The sequence below is a fragment of the Peromyscus californicus genome, unplaced genomic scaffold (genome assembly GCF_007827085.1).
Source record: "Peromyscus californicus insignis strain IS unplaced genomic scaffold, ASM782708v3 Scaffold_18__1_contigs__length_77618521, whole genome shotgun sequence".
Classification (NCBI taxonomy): Eukaryota; Metazoa; Chordata; class Mammalia; order Rodentia; family Cricetidae; genus Peromyscus; species Peromyscus californicus.
The window spans coordinates 5,495,826-5,522,398 of record NW_026294480.1 but is presented as its reverse complement, the minus strand read 5'-3'; the positions used below and the strand labels follow the sequence as shown (position 1 = coordinate 5,522,398).

The window sequence follows — 26,573 nt, the reverse complement described above, 5'->3', positions numbered from 1 at the left end:
TGGACACTTACTACTGGATTTGTGGCCTTCACTGGAGGGAGGTCAACCCACCAGGGGGCACACCCTTAAAGAAAACTGACTCGTCCTCTCCCAGAAGCTATCAAATGACAAACAGCTCTTTCGCTAAGGGTAGGACTTTGTGCCCACCTCTCCTCTTCATGGTAGAACTTTCTCTGACCTGAACCCATGCAGGCCCTGTGCATGCTGCCACAACTGCTGTTAATCCATACGTGCAACTACTCCACTGTGTCCAGAAAAACACCAGTTCTTTGTAATCACTGACTGTCCATGGTTCTGACGATTTTCCTGCCCCATCTTCTGCCATGATCCCTGAGTACTGGGTGGAGGAATATCATACAGCTGGACCATTCAGAGGTGTAACATATATATTACAAGGATATATCAAGGTTTCAGAGTTAGTGATGACAACTCAGTGCACACTGTCATTTTGAACATGTTTTTCTGGAGGCAGGCCCCAGAGCCACAGTGGGATCCTGGTGGTTGAGTACACTTTTACTCACTAGGTGGGTGACATTACCAGAAACATTATGCACACTAGCAAAGCAGCAACAACTTGACCCAGTGAGACCTGCCTGGTAGAGAGCCGAGGCCCTACATGGCCAGCAGGACAGGACAGTCAGCTGCTGCTCATGAGGCTGGAGACCTGACTCTTGGCCAAGTCTGAACCCACTGAAAAACAGGAAGAAGACAGCTGTCCACTTATTCTGCATCTGCTGATGAACTCCAGCTCCGAGTGAGGTTTAAAGGAGACTTCTCCACAAAATAGAACCTTTTATACAGTGTCAAAGAAAACAGAGACCAACATTCATTAGAGAATGTAAAAGCTTATAAACTGCATTCTTCCCCAGGTCTCACCCAGTGCATCATGCATTTTTCTTAAGGCTAAGTAAATGAAGTCAAGGAATTCCCTCAGACTGAAATTACACGGCTCTCCTTTCCCACACCATCCCCAGTGGATGACAAGGAAGCCATGGAGTTACCCCCATGACTACGTTTTAAGCAAGATGAAATTATAAAACTCTGTAGCAGAAAAGAACCAGTCACTTCTAATGCAAAAATGAAAACATCAAAGTATTATCTACCTAAATAATTTTTATTTTCACTACCCCCTCCTCCTTTAGTGGAAAAAAGTTACCATACACACCAAATGAAAATAAAATGTACTAAATTAAATGCCTTTAGCAGTACTAAAATGCCTTTTAAAAGGGAGAGAGAAAGAGAGAGAGAGAGAGAGAGAGAGAGAGAGAGAGAGAGAGAGAGAGAGAGAGAGAATGCACAGAAAATGGGATGTACTAAAATGCTTTCCACAAAGGGAACTTTCTACAAGGTATTATCTACTATAATGATAATGGGCTCCTATCACTATCTTTGAAAATTTTGTCCTTCATTTTTGATGCATTTTCTGGTAATTCTGTATGGATTCTAATTGCTAGAACTATTACACACCCATCACTTTTATTTATTACATGACAACTCCCTGGTCTCTTCGAGGCCACTCTGCAGAGCAGCAGTTTATCTGTCTTCAACATTTATTTTCCATGTGCACTGGTATTTTTTTTTTCCTGTTAAAGGTGCTAGCTTCCACTGAGATGGTAACAGATACCCTCGTGTAAAGCAGTACTTTTCTATTAAAAAGACTTCCCTGGAGTGCTTTGAAGTCATCCTGAGAGCAGAAACGCATTTGCACTGTATCCCGCAGCGTAAGAGGCTGAGCACCCCAGACACCTTCACCGCACCCTGCTGCAGACTCCGTGGCTCTGGGTGGTCAGTAAACACTGCTGCACCCTGAGCAGCAGTGTTGGGGGTGGGGAGTGAAGACCTGCACTTAGCTAAGCTCTGCATTTGATACAGGTGTGTGTCTGGAGACACCTGTTGTCATATGTAATAAAAGAAAAAAAAAACACTTCCACTCCTATCTATAGAGTTATATTTTAACACAGAATATAAAACAAATATGCAGTTGTGAGCCTCTTAAACATGCATAAAGCTAATAACCCTCCAAGTGTATAAAGCAGAAATGTACATAGAGAGAAAAGTAAACAAATCTCCTCAGAACAGAAGGTTCAAGCACCTCCCTCAAGCTGTTGACAGGGCAAGAAAACAGGACAAAAGCAAAATCAAGCAAGCAACATAAACAGCAAGCAGAAGTAGAAAGCTTGACTTGATTACAAGATCCAGGGAGGACAATAACTTTTCCAGGGCACACGGGCATGCAGAACAATCCCACACCGCACAGGGAGTGCAGTTTAAGGGTAGAGCCCTTGCCTAGCTTGTGCAGTGCCCTGGGTTCAATCACTAGCACATACAAAGTAATTCTGCATCAGGTAACTTGCTGAAAAGTATTAAAACTTTGAAGTTATCCTAAAAACCCATGTTCTTTGATCATAGTGTAATGCAAATTGGAAATTTATACAAAAGTACATGTAAAGCACATTAAAATTCACCTCATATGTGCAAATTAACAATAAAATACCCTTTGACTGAAGAAAAAAAATCAACTGAACTTTGAAAGAATAATGAAATAGTGTATCAGTCGCATGGCGAGCAGTAACAGCACTGGGGGATGGCGGGACTGGGGGACCAAGAAGTCCTAAAGCCGGGATGGTTTGTTACGGTGTGGGTTTGGTGTTGCTCGGAACCACATTTCCCAGAATCTCTGTAATTCTACCTTTCTCTGCTAGAGCTGAACCAAAGAGGAATCTGGGAGACAAAAGTGCATCAAGTGAGTCCTCACCAAATGTCTTCAGTCAGAAGTGCCTGTGGATGGACAGCGTCTCCAAAGGCTGGTACTGATCTTTGCATTCATCTTACTGAGGGCTCTTTGTCTCCAACTGTGACTGCTGATGGCCAGCAGCTGAGCAGATGTTGGATGCAGAAGGCAGGAGCCAAGAGATTCCCACTGACCCCTCTTCAACCTCCCATCCCCCAATCCTTTACCATTAAGTAAACAGCCATGTTAATCTTCACAGATTTCCTGGATGATTCAAGTTGGTGCTTTAAGGGTAATTTTTAAACCCTGATAAAAATTACTCTCCTTTTGAGAAACAGTTACTAATCTTCTACAAGACCTGAGAAGAGAATGAATACACTCTAAGATGCCCAGTACTACAAAAGGTTGTCTGTCATACAGACAATTGAGTGAATAAGGGTAGGTCAGAGATAAGGCCCAACTAAAAGTATGGGACCTGGGAGCTGGAAAGACGGCTCAGGCTAGGAGCACTGATTACTCTTCCACAGGAACTGGGTTCAATTCCTACCACTCACACAGTGGCTCACAACAATCTGTAACTCCAGTTCCAGGGAATCCATCACCTTCTTCTGGCCTCTGGAGGTACCAGGCAAATACACATGGTGTACAGACATACATGCAGGCACACACACACACACACACACACACACACACACACACACCACCACCACCACCACCACCACCACCACCACCACCACCACCACCACCACCACCACCACCACCACCACCACACCACGATGTTTTAAAAAGTATGAGGCTAATAAACCCTTTCAGTTGGATTTTTCTCTTGGCGCAGTGGTGGGTGGGTGGTGTTAGTATGGCTGTTTTCTGTATATGAGGTGGTTGCTAAAGAGTCAACAATATTTCTTTCCAGCCTACAGATATCCAGACCAAGGGAAATAAAACTAGCAACAGGTAATGACTTCCCATCCTTCCTTTGGGCGCACGAATACCATTTACTAGAATACACTAGATTCTTCCTGAGCTTGATGCTATCAATGGATGGAAATTTTTGTGGGGGAATGCTATCTTCTTGAAGGAATATACTACATACGAAGCACCAGGAAGGTCATCTATATTAGCAATTAGAACTACCAATCATTCCAGATCAGCTCCATTATGACTTTGTTGTGAAGCTTGGTACAAAAAATCCCCTTCCTTGATGGTACACACTTACATTCCAACACCTGAGAGGAATGGGCAAGAGGATCAATTTAAGTTCAATACTTAGCAATTTTGAGGTCAGTGTGGAATATACAAGAACTTGTCTCAAAAATAAACAGTTGATTAATTGATTAAGACAATAATTTACATCAATGATACCCAAAACAATAACTTTAACCAATTATTCTTGTTTCCTTTCCACCGGTATGATAAAATACCCTTGGCAAAAATCAGCTGAGAGGAGAAGGGGTCTATTTGGCTCAAAATGTCAGGTTATCCATCACAGCAGTGAGACAGCTTGGTCATATCACAAGTGCTCAAGAGTAGAGAGACAGTGGACATGTGTGTACTCACTAATTCTCAGCCCTTCTCTGAAAGTACACAGTCCAGGGCCCAAACTCAGGGAATGATGCTGCCCACAGGGGGTGGAGTATGCCCACCTCAAATGAAGCAATCAAGACGACCCCACACAGACACACCCACAGGTCAGCCTGATCTGGACACCTTCCTTCATGGAGACAGTCTTCCCAGGTGTTTCTAAATTGGGCTAAGTTAACAATTAAAACCAATGGTAAAACAAGAACCAGTCATGTTAACCAATGGTGCAGGACAGTGTAGAACAAAACACCCACGTGTGGGATTTTAATACATGGGAGGTATGTGAAGAAGTTGATTTTCATCAGTAGAAGTTGATTTTCTACCAGAAGGACAATGTGTTTGGATCTCCATCTTACAGTGCACTTACATAGATTCTGCTTCTCGGCTTTCAGATGCGGTTACACCCCCAAGAACCCCACCATAAATGAAAATATGATAAGTGTAAAATGTATTCAGAATACCTAAGCTAGAGAGCAGCTGGGCTTAGCCACAGCACCTCGGGTTCTGAAGCCTGGGAGGCTTTCCTTCACGATAATCTGACAAAGAGGGGTTTGGTACTGCTGCCCAGTGTACAGGAGAATACTGCACCGAATCACTCAAGGAAGGAATGAGTGTGATTCAGAGCTGCAAGCACAGTGTCTGCTGAGCGAATATCATCTTCACACTATCGTTAAGTTGAAAAGTCTTACCCTGAAGTATCACTAAATTGGTGGTGACTGTCTGTATATGTACATTGTACGTGTACATGGGTTTGATAAAGTGAACAAAAAGGCAAGTTTAGAAAAGACAAACACACTTCAATGTGAAGCTGACGCCTGGAGGGAGATGGGAATGAGATGGAACATACACTCAGAAATAAATCACTGGGCAGATGTAACTCACCCTGGATTAGTGGCTGTTTATGAGTAAGCAAGTAATCCAGATGTAAATCAAGGAGGATTGTGCTCAGGAAGGGAAGATTAATCAAGCTAATCGAATGATTAATCCCACTCGGCACCTACTCCCAATTCCAAAGTGCATGGCTCTTAGGTCTGAATTAACTGCTGTCTACCCGTCTACCACGGAGACGGATTAGTTGTGAGGTTCACCCTATGTCTGAGCTGTGTCCACATCTCGTCCACTTCATTTGTACCCAGGTGATCATATCTCAGTTGATTATAGCAGTGAGTTTGTAGTATTTGTAGCTTTTATTAATTCTACTAACAGAGTAGCCTAAAATTTCCTTTCCTTAGAAATGTTAACAGGAGACTTTTAACCTGAAATCTTAAATGCTGTACCATATTACCATATTCTTTTAAAATAACACAAGACACTAAAACACACACGGCACACATTAGCACACATGCACCGTACACAATAATTCGGTCTTGGCAGTAAGTGCACAGGAGTGGCAGCCGGTGCCTTTGAGCTCTGTCTTGTAGCTGTGATATCAAACCAAGGAATAAAGGAAGGTAAAGTGTGTAGATGAGAAGCTTCATCCATGCTGCTCCACTAACTTCTCTACCAAGGGCCTTTGGGAGGCAGAAGCAGGCAGATCTCTGTGAGTTCAAGGCCAGCCTGGTCCACAGGTCCACACTGTGCGCTCTTGACACCCAGAGCTATGTGGTAAGAGCCTGTCTCAACAAAACAAACAACCACAAACAAACAAAGACCTTTGTGTTTGTATTCCTGCATGTTTCAACTCTATTACAGTATTCATTCCATATATTTCAATGTCCCTAATGATTTTCATCACTAGCTTTTTTTGATTGATTTGAAATACAGTGTCTTAAGACTAATGATCATAACTCTGATCTCTCTCCCTCCCTCTTTCTCCCTCTCTCTCTCTCATTCTCCTCCTCTCTCCCTGCCTCTCCTTCTCCCTCCCTCCCTCCCTCCCTCTCTCTCTCTCTCTCTCTCTCTCTCTCTTTCTGCACATGCACATGTGCATGTATGTCCCTCTCTGCTTGCCTCTTCTTTCTCTCCCTGTGCCTTCCTTCTCCTTATTCCTTTAGCACAGTTCACCCTAGAGTTCTGGGCGACTCCAAGACCCAGCTGCCCAGTCAGCTCATAGTGGTTTTCCAGGTTGACATCTGTTTCTGTGTCCACTACTCTCACTTGATCCTGAGTTCTGGAGACAAAAGTGTAGACCAAAGTAAAACTACAAAAGAGCCGGGCGGTGGTGGCGCACACCTTTAATCCCAGCACTCGGGAGGCAGAGCCAGGTGGATTTCTGTGAGTTCGAGGCCAGCCTGGGCTACCAAGTGAGTTCCAGGAGAGGCGCAAAGCTACATAGAGAAACCCTGTCTCGAAAAACCAAAAAAAAAAAAAAAAAAAAAAAAAAAAAAAAAAAAAAAACTACAAAAGAAAAAACAAAAGAGTAGGGAGGTAGGGAGGCACAAAAGGAATACTCTGTAACACTGCCAATAAGGCTGCAGCAAAGCAGTCCTTCTCCTGGCCTGCTGTACCCCTTCTCCTGGCCCCCCAGCACTCCTTCTTCTGGCTCCCTGTACCCCTTCTCCTGACCCCCAGCACCCCTTCTCCTGGACCCCCTATACTCCTTCCCCTGACCCCCAGCACCCCTTCTCCTGCCCCCAGCACCCCTTCTCCTGCCCCCAGCACCCCTTCTCTTGCCCCCTAGCACCCCTTCTCCTGGCCTGTCGTACCCCTTCTGTATGCTTTTGTTTTATCCTTACACAAAGAGGGCATTGATTTAGCACAAGACTAATTTTGTCAAAGGAAACAAATATACAAAGTGACTCAATAACTCTTTTCTCTCTCCCAAGTGCACCTGGGATTTGCAAACCAGGTATGTGTATATATTTCTTAGTCTATTACCATGTTATCACAGGGTAAACATTACTCTATTACTCTTGGTAATTTTATTTAAAAGTACTCAAAGGTAAGAATTGACAAGTCTAGAAGACAATATGAAGGTCGAGTTGGTAAGAATTTCTGTGTTGGGGAAGGTTAAACTTTTGTTGAAATGTGACTTGTAACTAAACTATCCACACTTCTTCCTTTAAAAAAAAAAAAATCAGTTCTATGCACATTTGTCACATCAATGGAAGCACATGCCTGGTCTTTCACATGCAGAATTTAACATTCCCAGTATTCGTTTTGTTTTCGTCCTGAAACGCCTCTGTTGACACGAGCACTCAACAGGGAGATCCTTCTGTGGCGTAAAAACCACCACCACAAGGACATACTTATTTTAGGCATAGTATATGTCTCGTCTTGTCCTAACAAATCAGGGGGTTTATCACACTTAAATCACAACCAAGTCCCATTCATGTGGTTCTGCTATTCACTGTACGTTTTGGAAGGAACTGAGGAAAGAACAAACAGTTAACTCGAAAGGGTTACCTACCAACACCTCGGACTGGACGCAGGTGGATCAGCAGTGCTAAGCTCTCCACCAGTGGCCACATGTGGGAGATGCAGCTGTGAGGAGACTGCTTCCTGGTCAGCGCTGTGTCTCCCACAGAGGACAGTGACTTCCTTTTTGATAGAGCTCACAACGAGTTGAGAGAATACATGCCCAGAGATAGATCTATCTGAACTTGCCCAGCAATGCGAGGGTTAAACCATTTTGTGCAACTCACGAGCATTCCAAGTATCAGAAGCAGAAATCAATAATGGTGGGGTGTTCAGCAAGGGCTGGACTCTCCAGGAACTTGAATGGGAACACACAACGGAGGAAGGAGTGGGAACCACAGTTAGACAGACAGCCTTAGTTGGGGGGCCCAGAACGACCAGCTACCCCCAGAAATAAACAGTAACTGAGGAGATGGCTTCAGTGTATCAATATGAGGCAGTTGGGGTACACCACTGGGTATGACATCAGCACAATGACAGCCTCAGCAGGCACTCAGGGAGTATTCAGCAACTTAAGAAATAGGGTAAGTTAAGTGATTCCCTCAATAACAACAACCTGTCTAATAGACTAGTAGATTCTAGTAGATTCTGCCTGAACACCTGCCAAAAACAATTACAGATCAAACGTGACTGTCATGGGGACCACCACCCAACACTGTTAACAGTTCAATATCACAGAAAAATATTGTTATTTTTCAATAGACTCCATGACTTCAAAATACCAGTAAGAAACAGTAAGAAACCATAGCTTAAAGGAATGGCTATCGTGGGCCATATTGCTGTCAGGACCCTCCTCAGACCACAGGAATGCCATGGGTGGATTCTCTGCTCAATGGGGCAAATCCCAGGAGGAGTTAGTATACTGAAAATGATTGATGCCACCAATTCAATGAACAAGTTATGAAGAAGCATCTCTGCCATCCTTCATCACAGAGAGAAGGAAACAAGATGCAACCATTGCAGAGTGAAGTCTGGGACTGTTCGCAGCAGGAGAGATATCCACTATGACAGTCAGAGATGGAAATTCCAGACTTGCTGCTAGGTTCTCCCACAGCACCATTCAGGGAAAGCCAAGTGCCCTGAGATCTAGTCCCATCTCTGCAAACCACAGGACCTAGAAGAAATTAATTTAGCCCTCTGGGTATCAGTTTGTTCTTATGTTGAATGAGTCTCTCTTAATTCTCCTACTAGGTGGCTAACAGGACAATGAAAGCATCTCCAGGGGGCCTTGGGATGCTAACAACCCCTGAGTTGCTTCTTGGCCACTTGGATCACCTCCTCCTGAGCCGGGCCCCATTTCATTTGACAAACAAGGGAACCATAAGGTGTGGTAAACAGTCTACCTAAGGTTACAGATGTCAGAACACCGACAGGAAGGAAATCAAAATTCCAAGACAGAGCGATGCTCTTAACCATTTGACACGATTGCCATTTTTCTTCTTCATTCTCCCTAGACATGTTCTTAAGTAGCTCAGGCTGACTTCAAACTTCAAAGTGTGTCTGAGGATGACCTTGAACTCTGATCCTCTTGCATCCACCCTTTAAGCACTGAGATTGTAGGTGTGTGTACGGCAAAGCCTAGTTCTCCACTGTCATGTTTAAACAGAGAAGGCAATATCCATGGAATGCTTCCAATTTCCATTTGTACCTGGATACTTCTTTATATTACAACCAACACGCCTGCACAAAATTAAGAGTTTTTCCTTGGCCCTTGTGTGGACCTCAGGTGAAATGTAACTGAAATGACTTAGTAACTGGCTGGCTGCAAATTACAAACGCCTGCACAGAAACATGGTGCTTCTCTGCACGGGAATGCCTGAAAAGGCGGCTCTTTCGACACCTTAGCTCTGGTTCTGGGGAAATGCTCTGTTCCCTTCCCCTCCTATAATTTTGGAACTACAGAAAGCGCACACTGCAACCCCTGTTCTTTAGAGAGGTGGGGCAGGTCTGTCTGTCATCCCAGACTCCAGCCCTTCTCAAAAGTGAGTGGTGCTCCCGTCAAGGGCAGGTGCTGAAGGACTGGATCCATCAGGACCTGTTCCCCCTGCGAATGCTTGTGCCTGTTTGTTCTGAAAGACCAGCATTCTTTGCAGTAGATAGAGATGAAAGAAACTGTCTGATACATTTGCCCTGAGGGGGAAAACCTAGTGATGGAAAAATTAATGTGTAGTGAAAAGTACTTACACTTACTGCTTCTAAAAGCTAGCTCACCGTATCACTGTAAAAGTGGGTGGGCCATATGCTCAGATGCACATACTGCATATTTATAGTTAATAAAAGTACATATTCTTACTTCAGGACATGCCACAAAACCTACTTTATTAAAATATCTGACTACTCTAAATTTATGGGAATATAACTTTTCCATTCAAATACTGACTACTCCTAATCATAAATTTTAGTCAAAACAAACATGACCAGAGCCACCTGGTATTTTGACAAACAAAATTTATGTCAACCTTTCCTAACAATGAAGGCAATTTTTGAGCAAAGCTGGCAGATTTCTGACATAATAAATGAGAAGATTTTGTTCTGAAAGGAGGTTTTCATGCATTCAGTAATGAGAGCCAGCTCTAAAACTCAAAGTGACATGATAATATTTACAACTTAGTTTGGTCTCATTAGTTCTAAGTTTTCTGTTTCAGGGTCACCCTGACAACCATCCAATGAGGCACTTGGTAGGCACTCGGCAAACCAATGTCAAAAAAATCATGAATCAGCTTTGTATTGAAACTTCCCACAGCAAGCAAAGAAAACATGTTCACCTTATCAATAGAAAGCAGAAATACGAACTATCCCAACAATTGCGCTCACTCAAGTCATCTTTGGATACTTCTTAGCAAGTGTGAGACATTAGTCTTGTTTTTAGACTTTTAGATTGGAAACAATCAATTATACAAGACCACTGAGTTTCAAGTTAGCCTTTATTTCTACAGAATAATGAAAATATGGCAAAGATCCATTTAACACTGTGGTCAGTATGGTAGAATCACGGACTGACTGTGGATTGAAATTAAGTGATATAAAATTTTAACAACATCAGTTAGGATAATACCAAATCAAAGCAGAGGTTGCCATCCCCCCCCCCCCCTTTTTTTAAATTTTCATTCATACCTCCATCAAGGTTTCATGTAGCCCAGGCTAGACTGGAACTCACAATGGAGTGAGAATGACCTTGCATTTCCTAATACTCTTCCTCCCATCTACTGTGCTGGATTCCAGGAATGTAACACCACAATGGTTGTATGTGGTGCTGTAGATGGAACCCAGGGCTGCCATGCTAGGCAAGCACTCTACCCACTGAGTACATCTCCAGTCCCCCTTTATCCTTCTGTATACAAATTCAAAACTAATTTATATAAAGGCAGCAATAAACAGCAAAAAAAAAAAAAAAAGATTTCTATGTACTTGGATTATCCTGGTATCATTTTGTGACCCAAATACACTAGGAGGTAGGAGCTGTGTTCAAGAAAACTGCCACCCATTTGTTACTGGAAGAACTCATGAAGGACTAACGGAAATCAAAACCAGGCAGATGCATGGGAATGAAGGAAACTATCCAAGATTTTAGGCAGTAAAAACTAGATCACTAGATCTGTTTCACCGCTGCATTACATGAGGGCTCAGCCATTCCAGAGAGTGCTCCAAGGTGGAGAGATGGCAGACCCAGAGCTGAAGTGGCATTTCCATCCCCCAAGGTGGACCTCCCAGAAGTCACGGTCTGCTCAGTCAGAGACAAGAATGCATCTCCACCTATATAAGCAAGGCTCTAACAGGACCCTATTGCATCTGCTGTGTTTCTACCTTAACTGTTTTTATTATCATTGTTATCATTATTATTATTATCTGGATGGGGGATTTCCTTTTTGAAAGTGGAGATAGTGGCTACAATTTCTCCAAAAGCAAAATAGAAATGCGTCTTTGTGAAGTGAGGAGTCTCACAGTCTCTCCTCCTATGGCATGGTTTTGAAGGACAGTGCCCACATCTCTAGGGCTTTTCTCCCTTCAGAGAACCCTGGAGCCAGTGTCCCTCACCTGAAGGTAAACTTTGGACCGCATCCAGGCATCTGCCCTGGAACAGGTCTTCTGTTTACACTAAAAATTTACATAGTAGACATGAAGCCAGCCAGGGACACTGAGGAACAGAATCCATTTCATGTCATCTGTGGACCTTGGCCTGGGTGCCAGCCAAGTTACCAAAAACACCCACACTGGTTAAAATGATTTGGCATATTAAGAAAAAGTAGTGGTGCCCTTTAAAATGGCAGTGAGGCCCTACCTCTAGCTGAGGAGCTATAGGCAGCTGATGGCTGCGGCAGGAAGGAGAGTCACTTTTCTTTGAGGGGTGGCCACTGGCAGGTTTCCCTGCACCAGCGGATAACCCCACAGCCATGCATGTATGGGCAGCATTAAGGATGCGGAGTTATTTTTTAAAAAAGACTTGAAGAAGAAAGGGAGATAAACTCAGGAGAGGCGGGAGTGGGGAGGGCTAGATATGATTAGCTACATTGTATATGTCTAGGGAATTTTCAAAGACTTTTTAAAAGATGCCATTCCAACATTTAAACCAACAGAACATAAAAGGAACTCTCTAAAGGCAACTCAGAAGAGCCAGCCTTCAGTCTTCCACGAATTTCTCACTGACCCATTCAAGAGCACCGAATTCAACATGGTTTATGTCAGAGCATTCTAACACGGAAAACAAAGTAGTGTGCCCGGGGAACAAGAAGTTCACACTTGTGTCCCTAGACTAAGGGCACTATAAATAGGCCATCACCTGCTCCTCTCCATTTAGGAAGGAACCAGCTAGAAGGATTTGAATTACACGTTCAGGAGACTCACAGAGACTCTTAGGAAGAACACATTTCCAAAGGACAACCGTGATGCGTTTTCTTGCCAGCAGTATGAGAATGAGGAGAGCTCTTTAGAGACTGCTGGCCAGCAGTCCTGCCGGCCCCCACCCCCAAATCTCTCTTTCTTTTTGGTCTTGTCAGTAGTGACAAGAAATAAATTTTGGTTACCTGGCAGGGGTGGAGGTTGCTCTCCTCTCACACCTAGGCTACAAGGATCAAAGGGGCTCCCTTGCTTTGCCTGCTGCAGGAGAGGGCCAGTGACGTCATGGCCTGCCACGTTGGATTTTCTCTCCTTACCTTACTGAACTCAATCAGAAAACAGGACCCACACCGGTGGGGGCATTTAAAAAAAAAAAAAAAACCTGAGCCATGATGGAAACTTTTCTATTGCTTCATAATGTGAACACCATATGGCTCAGTGTATCTAAAACAAATTGCCAAATACCTAACAGAGTTTCTGTGCCCTTGAGGCAGCATGAGCTGAATCTGCTAGTCTTGCTCCGGGAGACTGATGAATACAGGCATGTATTTACACCCTAAGCTCAGTGGAGACAGTCCCAGATCAACCACTGACCACACAACTCACGAGACTATCCAGGCCTCGCACACAGTCTGCACACACAAATCATGGGCAGGGGGGAAAGTTTGAACCACAGTGAAGAGAGCGCTTAGAGGAAGTTACCTCCATCTACAGATTTCCTCTCAGGGCTCAAGGGAGCCAGCCCAAGATTCCTGACTGAAAATTATGAACCAGAAAAACTGGCATCAGCTTTTGTGCTGCGTTAAGGCCCCCAGTGATGAAAACACGCTTTAACCATTTTCAGGGAATCATGAGCCAAGTCATGCACTTCTCGAAAAAGGGGAAAGCAGCGAGGGTCCCTCCAAATCTCAGCTCACTTGTAGTCTCTGGGGATGAGCCATGGGCATCTGCTCAACACTCCATCACTTTCTCTCTACAGGGCTAAGCACGGATAGACTCAAAAGCATAGGTGCACATTATCTGGTTTTCATTTTCGCTGTCGTGAACCCCTTTCCCAAGTCAGCTTATACTAAGAGTTAAATAATGCCCAGACCGAACTCAAAGAGAGCAGGGGGCCATTCCACGGACCGAGATGGGAGGCAGCAGTCGCGCCCAGGAAGCCTGAGGACTGCCTCTGCTTGCTGCGGGCAGCGGCGCTGGGTGAAAGCGCGGAGTTGGCCACGGGGCGCAGAGATGCTGAACCCACACGCCCTGCCCGTCCACCTGGAGCACGCCCTGGCAACTTTATTTTGGGCAAAGCCTTCCCAGGAAACTTTTCCTCTGCCCACAGCTCTCGCCCGAGCCACGCCGGCCTCGGGGCAGGACACAACGGGTGAGGAGCAGTCCGGGGCGGGACGCGGTCGCCAACGAGGTCCCCCACGGAGCCACAGGGAGGCCACTCACCAGCCCGAGCGCGAAGAAGACGGCTAGCAGGGCGAGGCAGGCGCCCATGACGATGAGCAGCAGGAAGACGATGAGCGGGTGCTGCTGGCTCATGCAGTAGTAGGACTCGTAGAGCCAGTCCCGGGACCGCTGCAGTCCCTCGCCGCCGCCCGCCGCCGCCGCCGCGGCCGCCTCGGCGCGGTCCCGCAGGTAGCGGCGCCGCCGCATCGCCTCCTGCCACATCGGGGCGGCTAGCTGAGCGCCCGCGGTGCGCGCCCGGCCCGGGCAGCGCCGCTCTGCGGTCGCCTACCGCCTGCCGCCCCCGCGCCCGCCGCAGCGACCCGCCGGCTGCCCGCCCGGAGCTGTGCGCAGGGGGGCCTCGGGCGCGGGCGGAGCTCGCAGCCCCGGGCTGGGCGCGCTGACGCGCGGGCAGGGGCCGGGGGCGGCCTCAGGGCAGCTCCCGGGCGCCGCCGCCGCCGCCGCCGCCGCCGCCACCGCGCGCGAGGGCGGGAGCGCCACCCGGCCCCTCGGCCCGCCTCGCCCCACCCCGCGCGCGGCGCACGGGCCTCCGCGCAGGGGCGGCGCCGGCCCGCGCCCACCACCGCCCCCCGACGGCCGGACGGCCGGACGGCCAGGCCCAGCTGCGGGGAAAGCGGCTGCGGAGCGCGTCCTTGTCCTCCACCCTGCTGCAGGCCACACAGTGGGGAGCCCCCTTCCTCTCCCTGTTGGACCTCGGACAGGCAGAGTGGGCCTCCAGCCCTGCTCTCCACTATAACAGAGCACAAGCCTGGGGCTACCCTCGGCCTCCTCGGGTCTCCCACCTGGCTGCCAGGGTCCCCATTGCCTCTCCATGATCTCACAGGACATCCAGGAGGGACGCTGCCATGCTCCATACCCCCAGCCTCTAGAGAGGGGTCCCGCATGCCTGACCACTGCCCCTTTTTAGTGTCCCTACTTAGCATGATCTGGCTTCCTTTTCACCTTTTCCCAGTACCTTGTCTCCCAGGGCAAGGCAGGGGTTAGTTAGTTCCCTGCTGGGGCTTGTGGGAGTCCTCTTGAAAGAAGAGCCCCAAGAGCTAAATCACACAGAAAGTAGCAACACTTGAGGTCCTCGGGCAGATGGCCTCACCTGTGCACTGCACTTTGCTCTTCACACTTTGCAAGTTCCTCCATGAACCTTGGTGTCAGGTATCACACAGGTTGCCCCAGAACCTCTTCAGTCTAGCAGGGATTGGCATGGAAGTTGTACCAAGGAGCAGGATTGGGTCTCTGTGTAGGCAAGCTTTGGCCTGGGATTCAGTCACTCCACGCCACTTGCTACTTTGAGGGACCAGATGCAGAAGACATGGAAGACCTCGTTAGATCCTCTGTGGGCAGGCTGGGCTGGCATCTGGGGAGGCAGTGTCGCCTGCCTCCTTGTGCCTGCGACTTGAGGCCATTGTCGCTCTTTTCTAGTTTCTTGATGCCAGGTCTAACCACTGATCTTCGAAGGACTGCTTCTAGAGGGTTCCTATTCTAGTGCCCTTCAATCCAAAGACGCTCAGAACCCATTTTCTCCCCTAAGTCATTTTCTGAGTCCCGAATGCAACAATGCATCAACAGCTATTCCCCTGTCTCAGTGGGTGATCGGCCCCAGGATGGCATTGCCCGAGACCCCTGCATCTTCTCTGGGTGTGGCCCGTCCGTCTGAGCTGCAGACCGGCATGGGCAAGTGACCTGAATAGCTCCGTGACTGGCCAATGCTGGACCTAGGCCACGCGTAGAGACTCAGACCCAGAGATTCCCAGGGATTTTATTTTTGACCACAGTCCATGACAGCTGGATGCAGAGGGTGAAGACACAGCTGTGCTAACCTCTGCAGAGGCAGGGATGGGGTTAATGGGACAGTCAACTTGAAATCCAGGACATGTGATCCTCGGAAGGACTTCCTACCAACCTCCACACGCAGTCCTGTGCTTTTTCTATCAGTAGGGGGAAGCCAGGGACAGGAAGACCTCTCCTATATCACCTGGTAGTCCTTTTTCACTGCCATGAAGGGTGCCCTACCAGTGAGACCAAACTTGCTTGGGGAGCCTCCCTGCTCTGCTAAACACAAGCTCACCCTTGACCACACCTTCATGACCCAGCCTCAACCTCTCCTGCAGGCCCAAACCCTCTGATTGACTGGGCCTTTCTTTTGAACCAGGAAATATGAATGCTGTATTCTGAGGTTTTACGGGTGTTTAAACATTCTGAAAGCAAGCTCCCAGCGGCCAATAGTACAAATGCATAGAACTTAAAATAACCAGGGCTGACCCGCTTGAAGGAATCACCACCGAGTGGGCTGTGCAGATCCTGCGGGGGAAAAGCTGCAAACCCTCCCAGTGCAGGACTGTCTGGGTTGGGCAGAACTGTGCATTTCCAGTCCTCCCTGCTAGTGATACGCTGTTACTCATCTCCTCTCCAGCTCGCATTTCCTCGGCACAAGCACTAAAAAGCATCCTCCTTCACCCACACAAGAAGGAAGAAAAGATAATCTGGGATCTAAGTACAGGGGGTGGGGGGCTGTAAGACTTATGAGGGAGCAGTAAATGCTTAGATACTTTTTTTTCCCTCTAGCAGCAAAAGGTATTTTAATACCCACTGTCCATGACGTAATATGGTAAAGAACCATAACTCGGGAGATTTTGTTAAAATAATATTAAATTATTTTGTAAAAATAATGGCAAATTTTAATTGGAAAGATTCTGCATGGGTCTTTAGGAGATGTTTAGTTACCTACTTTCATTTAATTAAACAAATATTTATGTTGTGCCTCCCATGCAGTGCACTAAATGCTCAGAGTGTGTGTGTGTGTGGGGGGGGGGTATAGCCATTCTGAGACCCTTGGAGGAGTTTCCAGTGTGTTCACAAAGACAGAGCCCTGCAGAGCAACCAGGAACAAAAGCCAACATCCCCCTCTTTTTCTCTCCTTTCAGCTTCAATGGAGTCAACACAGACCAAGGTCTTAGACAGGATGCTCCATAAAAACCAAGGCTGTGTCAGCCTCCTCTGCGATTTCATCAGGGTTTATTGTTTTGTTTTGTTTGGGGGCTTATTTTTATGGGCGCCTCTGTCAATGTTTTATATGCAATACTAAAAAAGTGAACTATTAAAATGATTATTATTTTATCAGTGTTTTGGGACCCATGGAACCAAGAATCTTTTACAAAGTTCACAACCGGTTTTATTTTGAAAGGGAGACAAAAGAAGAGGAAAAATAACCCCTCAGCAGCATGAAACAAAATGAAAAATAACCTTTAGTAGAAAGCCAAGACATGAAATATAGGCTCGTGACACTAAAGGGACCCCAAGGAGTCTTCTAGCTCGTTTCTACGCCTTCAGGTATCAAGACTGCTGCACAGCAGCAAGGCATGGGGAGCAAGGGGGCTTGCCCATGAATGTACCCCGCATCAATCTGTGACAAAATGCACAAGGAAATCAACCATAGAGGCTCTAACGGGGCCTGAGGGGGGAGAGGAAAAGCACATTTGAAAACTTCACCTCCCCTGCAACACTAGAGGGCAGCCTTCTATCTCGCTAGGGAGGAGCAGCGGGAAGGCTCTCTGGGGTTTGACTCCTGAACTTGGTGCAAGGTTCTGCTAGCATTACCTTCAATTCTTAATTATTTTCAAAGAGGCGCCTTGCATTTCCATTTTGCTGCTGGCCCCGCAAATCAGAAAGCCATTCTCCTAGCAGCATTCCTATCTACTTCTGCCTGTGGAACCTCTGGGTTGCCAGGCTGAAAACAAGGTCTTCTCTGCCCAAGCTCCGCCCCTACCTCCTGATCAGACTTCACTATGCCCCATCTCACTGACCGAAAATTAAGTTATCACACTGCAGGACAGGTGTATGCACAAGTGAGTTTTACTTTAAAGTAACCGATCTCTTAGTTCCTATTTCAGATCCAGCTGGATTAGCTCAGTCAATAAGGGCCATGCCATACTCCCAATGTCCACAGTGTCTTCATTGATTAAATAAAAACAGGCCAGTAAGCCTCATCAAAGGCAGAGGTGGACACATGCCAACCAACCCAGGAATACAGGTGAGCTGAGCATAGCACTTCCCTGTCTGTTCATGTTTCTCTCTGGCAAATATATTGCTAAAATTTATATAATAAAGAATGAATGGTCTGCCAACAGAGTCATAATCACCGTGAAAGATGTTCTGTGTACTCAGCTAACATTTACATTTTGATTGAAACAGAATCTTTTCTTTGCTATGGCAAAAATAGGTAAGACATCTTAAGGAAAGGATTGATTTTGGGGCGTGACTTTAGAGATCTCGGTTCATGCATGTCACTTAGTTCTGTGATGGTCCAATAGCAAGAAGAACAGAGTAAAGAGGCTCACTTGATGACAGACAAGTGAGAGTGTGGGAGTGTGGGAGTGGAGAGATAGAGATGGAACTAAAGATGGAGAGAAAGAGATGAATGAATTAACTCACCAATGAAGTCAGAGCTCTGTGATGGTTAATATGGGTTATCAATCTGACAGAACCCAGGGTCACCTCTAGGCATGACTAGAAGAGAGTCTCTAGATTGAGTTAGTTGAAGTGGACAGTGTCATTTCATGGGCTGGGGTCCTGGGACAGATGAAAAGGAGAACTAGACCAGAATTGAACATCATCATTCATCACTCTGCTTCCTGACTGCAGCAGGACTGGAGCCGCCCCCTGCTCCAGCCACCATGGCCTCCCTGCTATGATAGACTCTGTCTTTAAACTGCAAGCCAACATGAACCCTTGTCTCTTAAATTGCTTCTCTTGGTTATTTTATTGTAGTGATAAGAAACGTAACTCATCTAAAAATATAGACCCTTATCATCCCAATGCTTCCTCCAGCTAAGAACCAAGACCCGAGACTTGGCAAAGGGGTGTAGAGAACATGACCCTTCGTATCCAAACCATAGCAGTAAATGCCTTTAAAGCTGTTAAGGAATAACCTAGATATACTGTAAGATTGAAGTATAATATTTTGAGAGAAACAAGAAATTCTCTCTGTGGCAAGTACTGCTATGACATTGTTCAAGGGTATTTCTGTCCAATTCCATCTCTTGTTTCATTCAGATAACATAGATTGAGGTTTTAAACCACTGCACACGGTTTGATTCATGGCTTTATTTTTGAGTTTGAAAATAAATCAAACTTACCACTAGTGTTATTTCATACTGTCTGATAATAACTCATCAGTGTTCAGATAATAACTTCCTTAAAGTACTGGATTTTGTTTTGTCTGTAATGTCTATCTTTTTCTTTGGAAAAATCATGTAAAAACTCTGAATTTTAGCTAATTTATCTTTGAAGTAATAAACTGGATTTATTTATTGTAGGTGCTTTCAAACAAAATTATTATACTATGCTAAATAAAGGAATGTCTTTTAACCCTCTTTTTTAGATCAAGGAGAAAACTCTTTTATATCCAATTTAAAAATTAAAGGTAATATAAATTAAATTATATTTAAAGTGTGCTGAATTTTTCTGTTTGTTAATAAGTGCTGTTTACTTCAAGCTATTTCTTTTAAGAAGGAAAATATATTATTAGCAGCATGACAAGTCAACTTTGTGCACACAGAAGTCTTTTTTTGGTTTTAATGCCCTTCTCTATCAGATTGTAAGTTCAGTAAGGGTAGAAGGGTTTTGTGTCTTCTCTTCAATGCTATCTCCCTATGGCCATAATTTGCAAAACACAAATGGATGGATGGATGGATGGATGAATGGATGGATGGGCAGGTGGGTGGGTGGATGGATGGATGGATGGATGGATGGATGGATGGGTGGGTGGGTGGGTGGATGGATGGATGGATGAGTAGATGAGTGAATGAATCGAAAAGTTAGTCTACTTTTTAAAAGGTAGCACAATGCATGAGTGACAGCAGAACTCTCTAACCAAGATCTGCTCTGCCAGGTTTCAGATCCTAAGGGGGCTGGCCTGATATGTGTGCATTTGCTACAAGATGAGACAGTGTCCTTCCTTTACTGTCTGCTTTGAACAGTTCAAACCTCATCATGCTTTGAACTGTAAAATGGCGAAATCTCCATAAAGACTGAATGCCTGTTGCTGCGAATTCCACTGGACCAATGCAGAAAAGGGTAAGATCACATCTGAAGTTAGAGTCTGAAGAAATGTCAGTACAGTAAATGTGTTCATGAAAAGAGATTATCTAAAGAAATGACCATTTGAGTTAGTTTTATCAAGAGAAAATGGCATTTGGTACTGTGAGTTCCCAGTAACTCATCATGGAAAAAAAAAAAAAAAAAAACAATTGCAAGAGATATTGGTACAGCTTCACAGGATTTGTGAAGTATCCAGTGAGAAGCTTAAAGACATGAACTTGACAGGGGTAGAAACAAGCCAAACTCATAAACACCCTTCCTTAGTTGCGACTGGCATGGTCCAACTTAGAGAGGTCAGATGAAGAAGACCACTCAGAATCAGCCAGCTAGGGTTGCTGGATTCTGCATTTGTTCTTACTGGCTCTTTTAACAAAAACAATCTATTTCTAAACTTAATTTCCATCATTATATCCATGCATGCAAATTGAGCTGCAGATTTCCAATTATTAATTAAGAAAATTTGCTATTAAGTAGAAGCAGTTACATTTTGGGGTGCTTTTGACCAGCATACTGAATATCAAAACATAGGATACCTTCTCATCTCCTCCGACCTAAAGAATTCGGCACTTTCCTTCCAAATGGAACCTGGCCACAATCTGGGTTCTCTCACAGATGGATGGATGTGAGCTGAATGTTCACATCTGCCAAACCTTCTGCTAAGCCCAAGCCACTTGTAGCACTGCCGAGCTCGACTCCAGTGTCTACCTCTTCCTGGGGCAGCTGCCCACATCTCCCAAACCATGCAGCTTTGCCAACTTCACAAGACCCTTCTCAAGTCTCAGGCAGTCCCTTCTCCCATCGCCTGCTCCTGCTTGCAACTGCCTTGCTCCAACTCTAATGTTGTATAGTTTTATCCGGATCCAGGTCCCAGGAATGCAGAGCAGAAGGGAAGGCCCCTGTCCCTATTACCACCCCTGCTTCAGCCCTATTTCTAGACCCACACCCTGGCCTCTGCCTGTGTGCATACTTCACACTCTTTCTCACCATCTGCTTCCCTTGCCTGAAGTCATTTTCTATGGGGGGGGCAAGGAGGAATTTAATTTGACCCCCACCTTCTGTCTATTCTCAACACAAGTAGCTGGTTGTTAAGTGCCTTGATCCTGTTTTTATTCTGAAACAGTGAGACACAGTTGTCAAACAATATTTTAGGAGCTCAGAGGCTTAAGGAACATATTTCATGAGAATGTGTATTTAGAAACACATTGATGTGGAAAACTAATATTTAGGCTTATCACATCATCTCTTATAATACTAGAGTGATCATTTACACCAATGGGGGTAAAGATGTCTGGACACTGGGTTTCTACCAACAGAATATTTGAACACACAGATTCATAGTATTTAATTTGTTGTATAAAACTAGATAAAGAAAATCTTGTCCCAGTATCCTAAAAGGGCAGAATCCACCCTCTCCAGCACATGAGTCCATGGCCACCTGCGGTTCAGTTCGCTCAACTCTCCTGCATTTGATACAGGTGGTGCCTGGGACAATGGTCAGAAGGTTGCTGGGTCCCTGTGGCCAACCGCCTTGGGTTAAATGAGCTCCAAATGGCCAGATACGGTTAATGTGCCAACTCTATCTAGACAGGCAGTGTTTACACTGTTACTGGGGAACACTGAAGACATTTCATACTCAGCAGGCTAAAGGAATAAAACAGCCATCTAAACCTACACACTTGTTATTGCCTTACAATCCACTAACTAGTACATGGTAAAAGGCCTGTCTTCCCGCTGAGGCCCTTACTTCTAAATGAATTCTTCCCAGGAGCCAACAAGTGGAGGGTTTTTCTGAAAAAAAAAATTGATAGATTAAAAAAACAAAAAGGAAAGAAAATGAGTAAAGAAGCTAATGATTAAAGCATCTTAAATGAAATACAGAAATGATATTAGGCTGTGAGTTGCACAATGTTGGTTCAACTTGCTGAATGTCATGTTTTATTAGTGTGCTAATGCCTGTTCCTCGGGCACTGTTTGCAGAGTGCATCCTGTACAGTGCTCCATCGAGTCCTTACACCGAGGGTAAATTCTGCAGTAATATTTATTTTTATAACTTTGTAAATATGTACTACAATTATGCTTATTTCAGATAAAAGTTTTACAAAATTTCACCACACTGGCATGTTGCAATACAATAACTACCAACTTTTTGTGCTTCCTAAGAGCAGTATTGTAGGACAATTTAAACTATAGAGTGGGAAGTCAGAGATCACCAGTGACTGTGTGTAACAAGAGCGAATTAGTCTAATGATTCACACATCACCCATCAGAGCCCTTCTTTGGGTGAGACTATCCCAAATGTTTTTCCTTCCTGGGTGTAATGTATTCCTTCTTCAAACAAAGGGTCTACCAGGCAGTATTTGTGTGAAATGCAACAAGATGAACTCTAAAATGGAATTTGTAAAGTAATTTCTGTGCTTACCCAGGGACCAAGACTTCTTTTCTAGATACCAACAGGAAGATAACCCCCTGGATGTGTAGAAAGGCTGAGTTGTCCCCAGAGAGTCTTGTACAGAGAACTGCAACCCAAGCCCAAGGCAGGAGCTCTTACCCCACCCTGCCTTTCACCTGACTCTTCTAAATGAATAAATCTTGCAGATGTCTGATCTTTCCATTAACTGCTTAAAGAATGCTTATTGAAACTGTTTATTTTCTTTTGGTCATTGGTCCAGGATCATAAATTCTCAATAAAGACCTTTGGGAAGGTGTCTCATACCAGACTATCTATAGTGACAGTAATATTTTATTTCTGTTATTACTTCTTTGTATCACAACACACAAGTAATCTTCTCATTATCTAAGTCCCCTTTTTTCTCTTATCAGGAAATTTCTATTTTTCACTAGCTTGTTGATTGACACCCCATCCACTTCCCAGGAAGGGTTAGCAGATTGGTGACAGTCCTCTGATGGTTCTCTTTAAAACAGAGCCAAATTAGAATGATACTTCTAATCATTTTGGAAATAGGTGGGATGTAAATTTCAATTAAATAATAGTTACCTGGAGATAGGGATCAAAGATAATTAAAAATGAGCTAATTTTAAAGTGATTAATGGGCATATATGAAATCTAGACTTGATGATTTTAGAATGCTTATTTACTTGGGGGAATTAAGGTGATACATTATTCCAAGGAGTCAATCACAGGATAAGGGCTGCAGACCAGAAACCAGGGCCCCATGGCACACTTTGCACTGTGGAGCCTTTTACAGACGCTTCCCCTGGTAACTGGGTCTTCTCGATCTCACAGTGGTCCAAGGCCAGCCACTCAGATATGCGGGAGAAAACTGTCTTCTTTTGTGTCCCCATAAATATTTTGAGCTTTCTGTGAGGACTATCCTTCCTGGGTCAGGAGGTAAAAAGGTCTGTCCAGTGCAACATTTCAGCCTGTTTCTGAGCCAAGCAGCCCCCTTTGTAACTACCGAAGCTGTCCTTCACAGGAAGGAGCCCCAGTTTAAGGATCTGCCTGGCTTTCACCAGCATCAACCTCAGGGTCATTTAGAAGGGACAAGAGAGGGCTCCCGTGATCCCCCAGGGTCAGAACTGCTCACTCTACTAACAGCCTCTGGGGGTGTACCTACCCGTGACCATTCATCTGCTGATGGAGTGGGTAACTTGTGGTCATGCTGGTCAGGGTTCAGTGACGCTCCAGACTAACATCACTTACTTCTGGGATTCCCCACAGGCCTCAGCCTGGGCTGCCGGGACCCTGTTAGACCCCAGCAAAGCGGTGAATTCTCATCTCAGCTATCTTAGGGGCCTTCTGGAATTCAGGGGCGTGGGAGGAATTTGGGATGCTGTTGATCATAGATAATCAATGGTGAGGCCAGCACATACTAGGAAGCCTCCTCTTCCTTTGCTCTGCTGTCCAATACAGTCGATGTTATGAGTCACACATGCTTTGGGAGCTCTGGCATCAAACACTATACTGATGCGGATATCCCATCATCCTGTGGCTGAATGGTTTGACTGCCACACTGGACATCCCCAAAATCTACTTCCTACCAAGGGGTCATGGAATCAAAGCACACATTCCCTCCTTCATCCTCTCAGGACCTCTCTCTCTCTCTCTCTCTCCTCTCTCTCTCTCTCTCTCCTCTCTCACACACACCACACACACACACACACACACACACACACACACACACACACACACACTTTTGCTTTTTGCTGTCCAATTTGGGGCCTTCTATTTTCTATTCTTCATGTGCTCCTTTTCATCACGCTTGCAGCTAAACGCAGTCCCAGATCTGTGTCCCCCAGGCCCATTGTGTAATACACTAAAAAACATACTGGTACTTAAGCTTCGAATAAGAAGACTCCTGTGTAGCAGGCTTTTTCTTTGGGGCCACCAAACAGCTCCCAAATCATGACAGGGAGACTTACTTACTAATTATGAATATTTGACCTAGCTTATGCTAGTTTCTGGCTAGTTCTTTTTAACTTAAATTAACCTGTTTCTCTTTATCAACCTTTTGCCTCAGGGCTTTTTACCTTTCTTTCCATATGTCTTACTTTTCCTGCTTCCTCCAGGTGTCTGGCTCGCTGTCAGCTCCTGGTTTTCTGGGCCTGGGCATGTCCCTCTTTTTAGTCCTTGTTCTCTTCTCCTTCTCCTCTCTTCTCCCTCTCTTGAGCTCCTCCTGTTTATTCTCTCTGCCCGCGAGCCCCACCCGTCCTTTCTCTGCCTAGCTATTGGCCATTCACCTCTTTATTACACCAACCAGGTGCCATAGGCAGGCAAGGCGAAACAGATGCAACACATCTTTACATAATTAAACACACATCCTTACATCGTTAAACAAATGCAGTATAAACAAAAGCAACACATCTTTGCCTAGTTAAAGTAATATTCCACAACACTCCCTGACTGTCTGTGACCTCAATAATCCAGGTGATCACCCCGCCTGAGAGGAGATCTGGAGGAGGCCCCATGAGGTCCTCAGTTTCCAGAATCGTCCTCTCCCCATCCAGATGAGTATTCTCTGAACTTGCCACTTTTAATCCCAGTTTAACCACTGCTGGTGAATACCTCTACATTTGTGGGATAACAGTCTGAATGAGAAGAGATTGAGAATAAAGGGGGCATTGCTTCTGGAACAGTCATTCCTTTATCAAGCTGTGAGAACTATCACCTTCAAGCAGCAGAACTCGCCTCCCATGAATAGGGCATCAACCTGCCTTCAAACCAGTCACAGCAGAACAGAGGTCACCACAGTGGTGACATCCACTGGGATCCACTACTTCCCAGAACATGGGCCAAGCAGATGCCTAAACTAAACTGTTAACACTGGCAGAGGTCAGCAAGGAAGAAAACGTAGATCGCCTTTCCAGACCTCCAGGTGCTCATTCCAGGGGACTTGAAGAAATGCAGGCAGGCAGCCTTGTTCTCTCGACAATGCCTTTCTTTCCCAAGGACTGCCGCCTTGAAAACTCAAGGCCGCTGCTAAGGGTAAAACATAATCAGTGTTCTCTTTGTTCTTAGCAAAAGTTAGTCCTCACCTCTCCTGGCGCTCCAGAGGCATAAACTTTAGGAAGAGGGAAAAAACCTTGATAGTGAAATTGTAGCATATGTCTGAAGTGTTTCCAGGGTTGTGCTACCATCCTTCACTCAGGTGATGGTTTGTAACATAGGAATAGCTCCTCAGCACAGAGCTCACACATGAACTAAAGCCACTGGAGATGCTTCAGGGGCACAATGTTAAAGACAACAGCATGAAATTGAAGGGGTACATTTTGACTCAACACAAGGTGAGTCACTGAAAATGCCATAGATTATCTAGTGAACTATCAATGATTAAGGTTAAGATCTCCAGTGAATAGTTACAGATCAGGCAAGGAGAATTCGGAGTCTAGTATTTCAAAGTGCTTGAATGGAAGCTGATAAGTGTAACTACAACAAATGGAGTAAATAAAGGAGTCATGTTTTAATGACAATTGTATTTGTGTTAAAATTCTGCATCTGAGACGAGAAACTTAATATCCCTCATCCTTCAGAATCCAGAGCTGCCCAATGACAGCATGCCTAGGCTCTCAAGACTATTGATTCTCGGGAAATGTCACAGACTTAGCTAACCTTAACATGTTTCCATGGAATCTGTCCATTTCTCAGAGCTAATGCATGTAACATTGCAAAACTGAGTCTAGAGTGAATGTTCTCTAATCCCACAAAGTATTTTTTAGAGACCATGAAGCATCATGTCTTAAGTTTTACAATTTGGATCACAGAAGCAAATGAGACTAGAAAAAGTGATTAAATATTATTGCTTATACATTTTAAAACTATCATGACAATTGCGTTTTGCTTTGGCAGGTGCAAAAAAAGTTGAAGCAAAATAATTCTATTCAGTTAGAACTAATTCAGTGATGTTTTGTGAGATGCTGCACAATAAAGCATGGGCTGGTGAGACGGCTCAGTGGTAGATGTGCTCTTTCTGCCAAGCCTGACAGACCTGAGTTCAACACCCAGGAATCCCACGGTGGAAGGAGGAGAGCTGACCCCTACAAGTTGTCCTATGACCTCTGC

General features: G+C 45.1%; 1 protein-coding gene across 2 annotated transcripts in view; it reads right to left on the bottom strand.

Moving 5' to 3' along the window:
• Nucleotides 1–14,182, bottom strand: part of Adcy2 (adenylate cyclase 2) — a 382,099-nt gene extending 367,917 nt beyond the window's left edge. Inside the window, exon 1 of one of the 2 annotated variants that reach the window (XM_052742939.1) lies at nt 13,946–14,182. In XM_052742939.1, coding sequence (XP_052598899.1) covers nt 13,946–14,167 — 222 coding nt within the window. In that variant the 5' untranslated portion in view covers nt 14,168–14,182. The remainder of the gene's footprint in view (nt 1–13,945) is intronic. The other variant, XM_052742940.1, reaches the window with a different exon arrangement.
• Between the last annotated feature and the right edge of the window lie 12,391 nt (nt 14,183–26,573).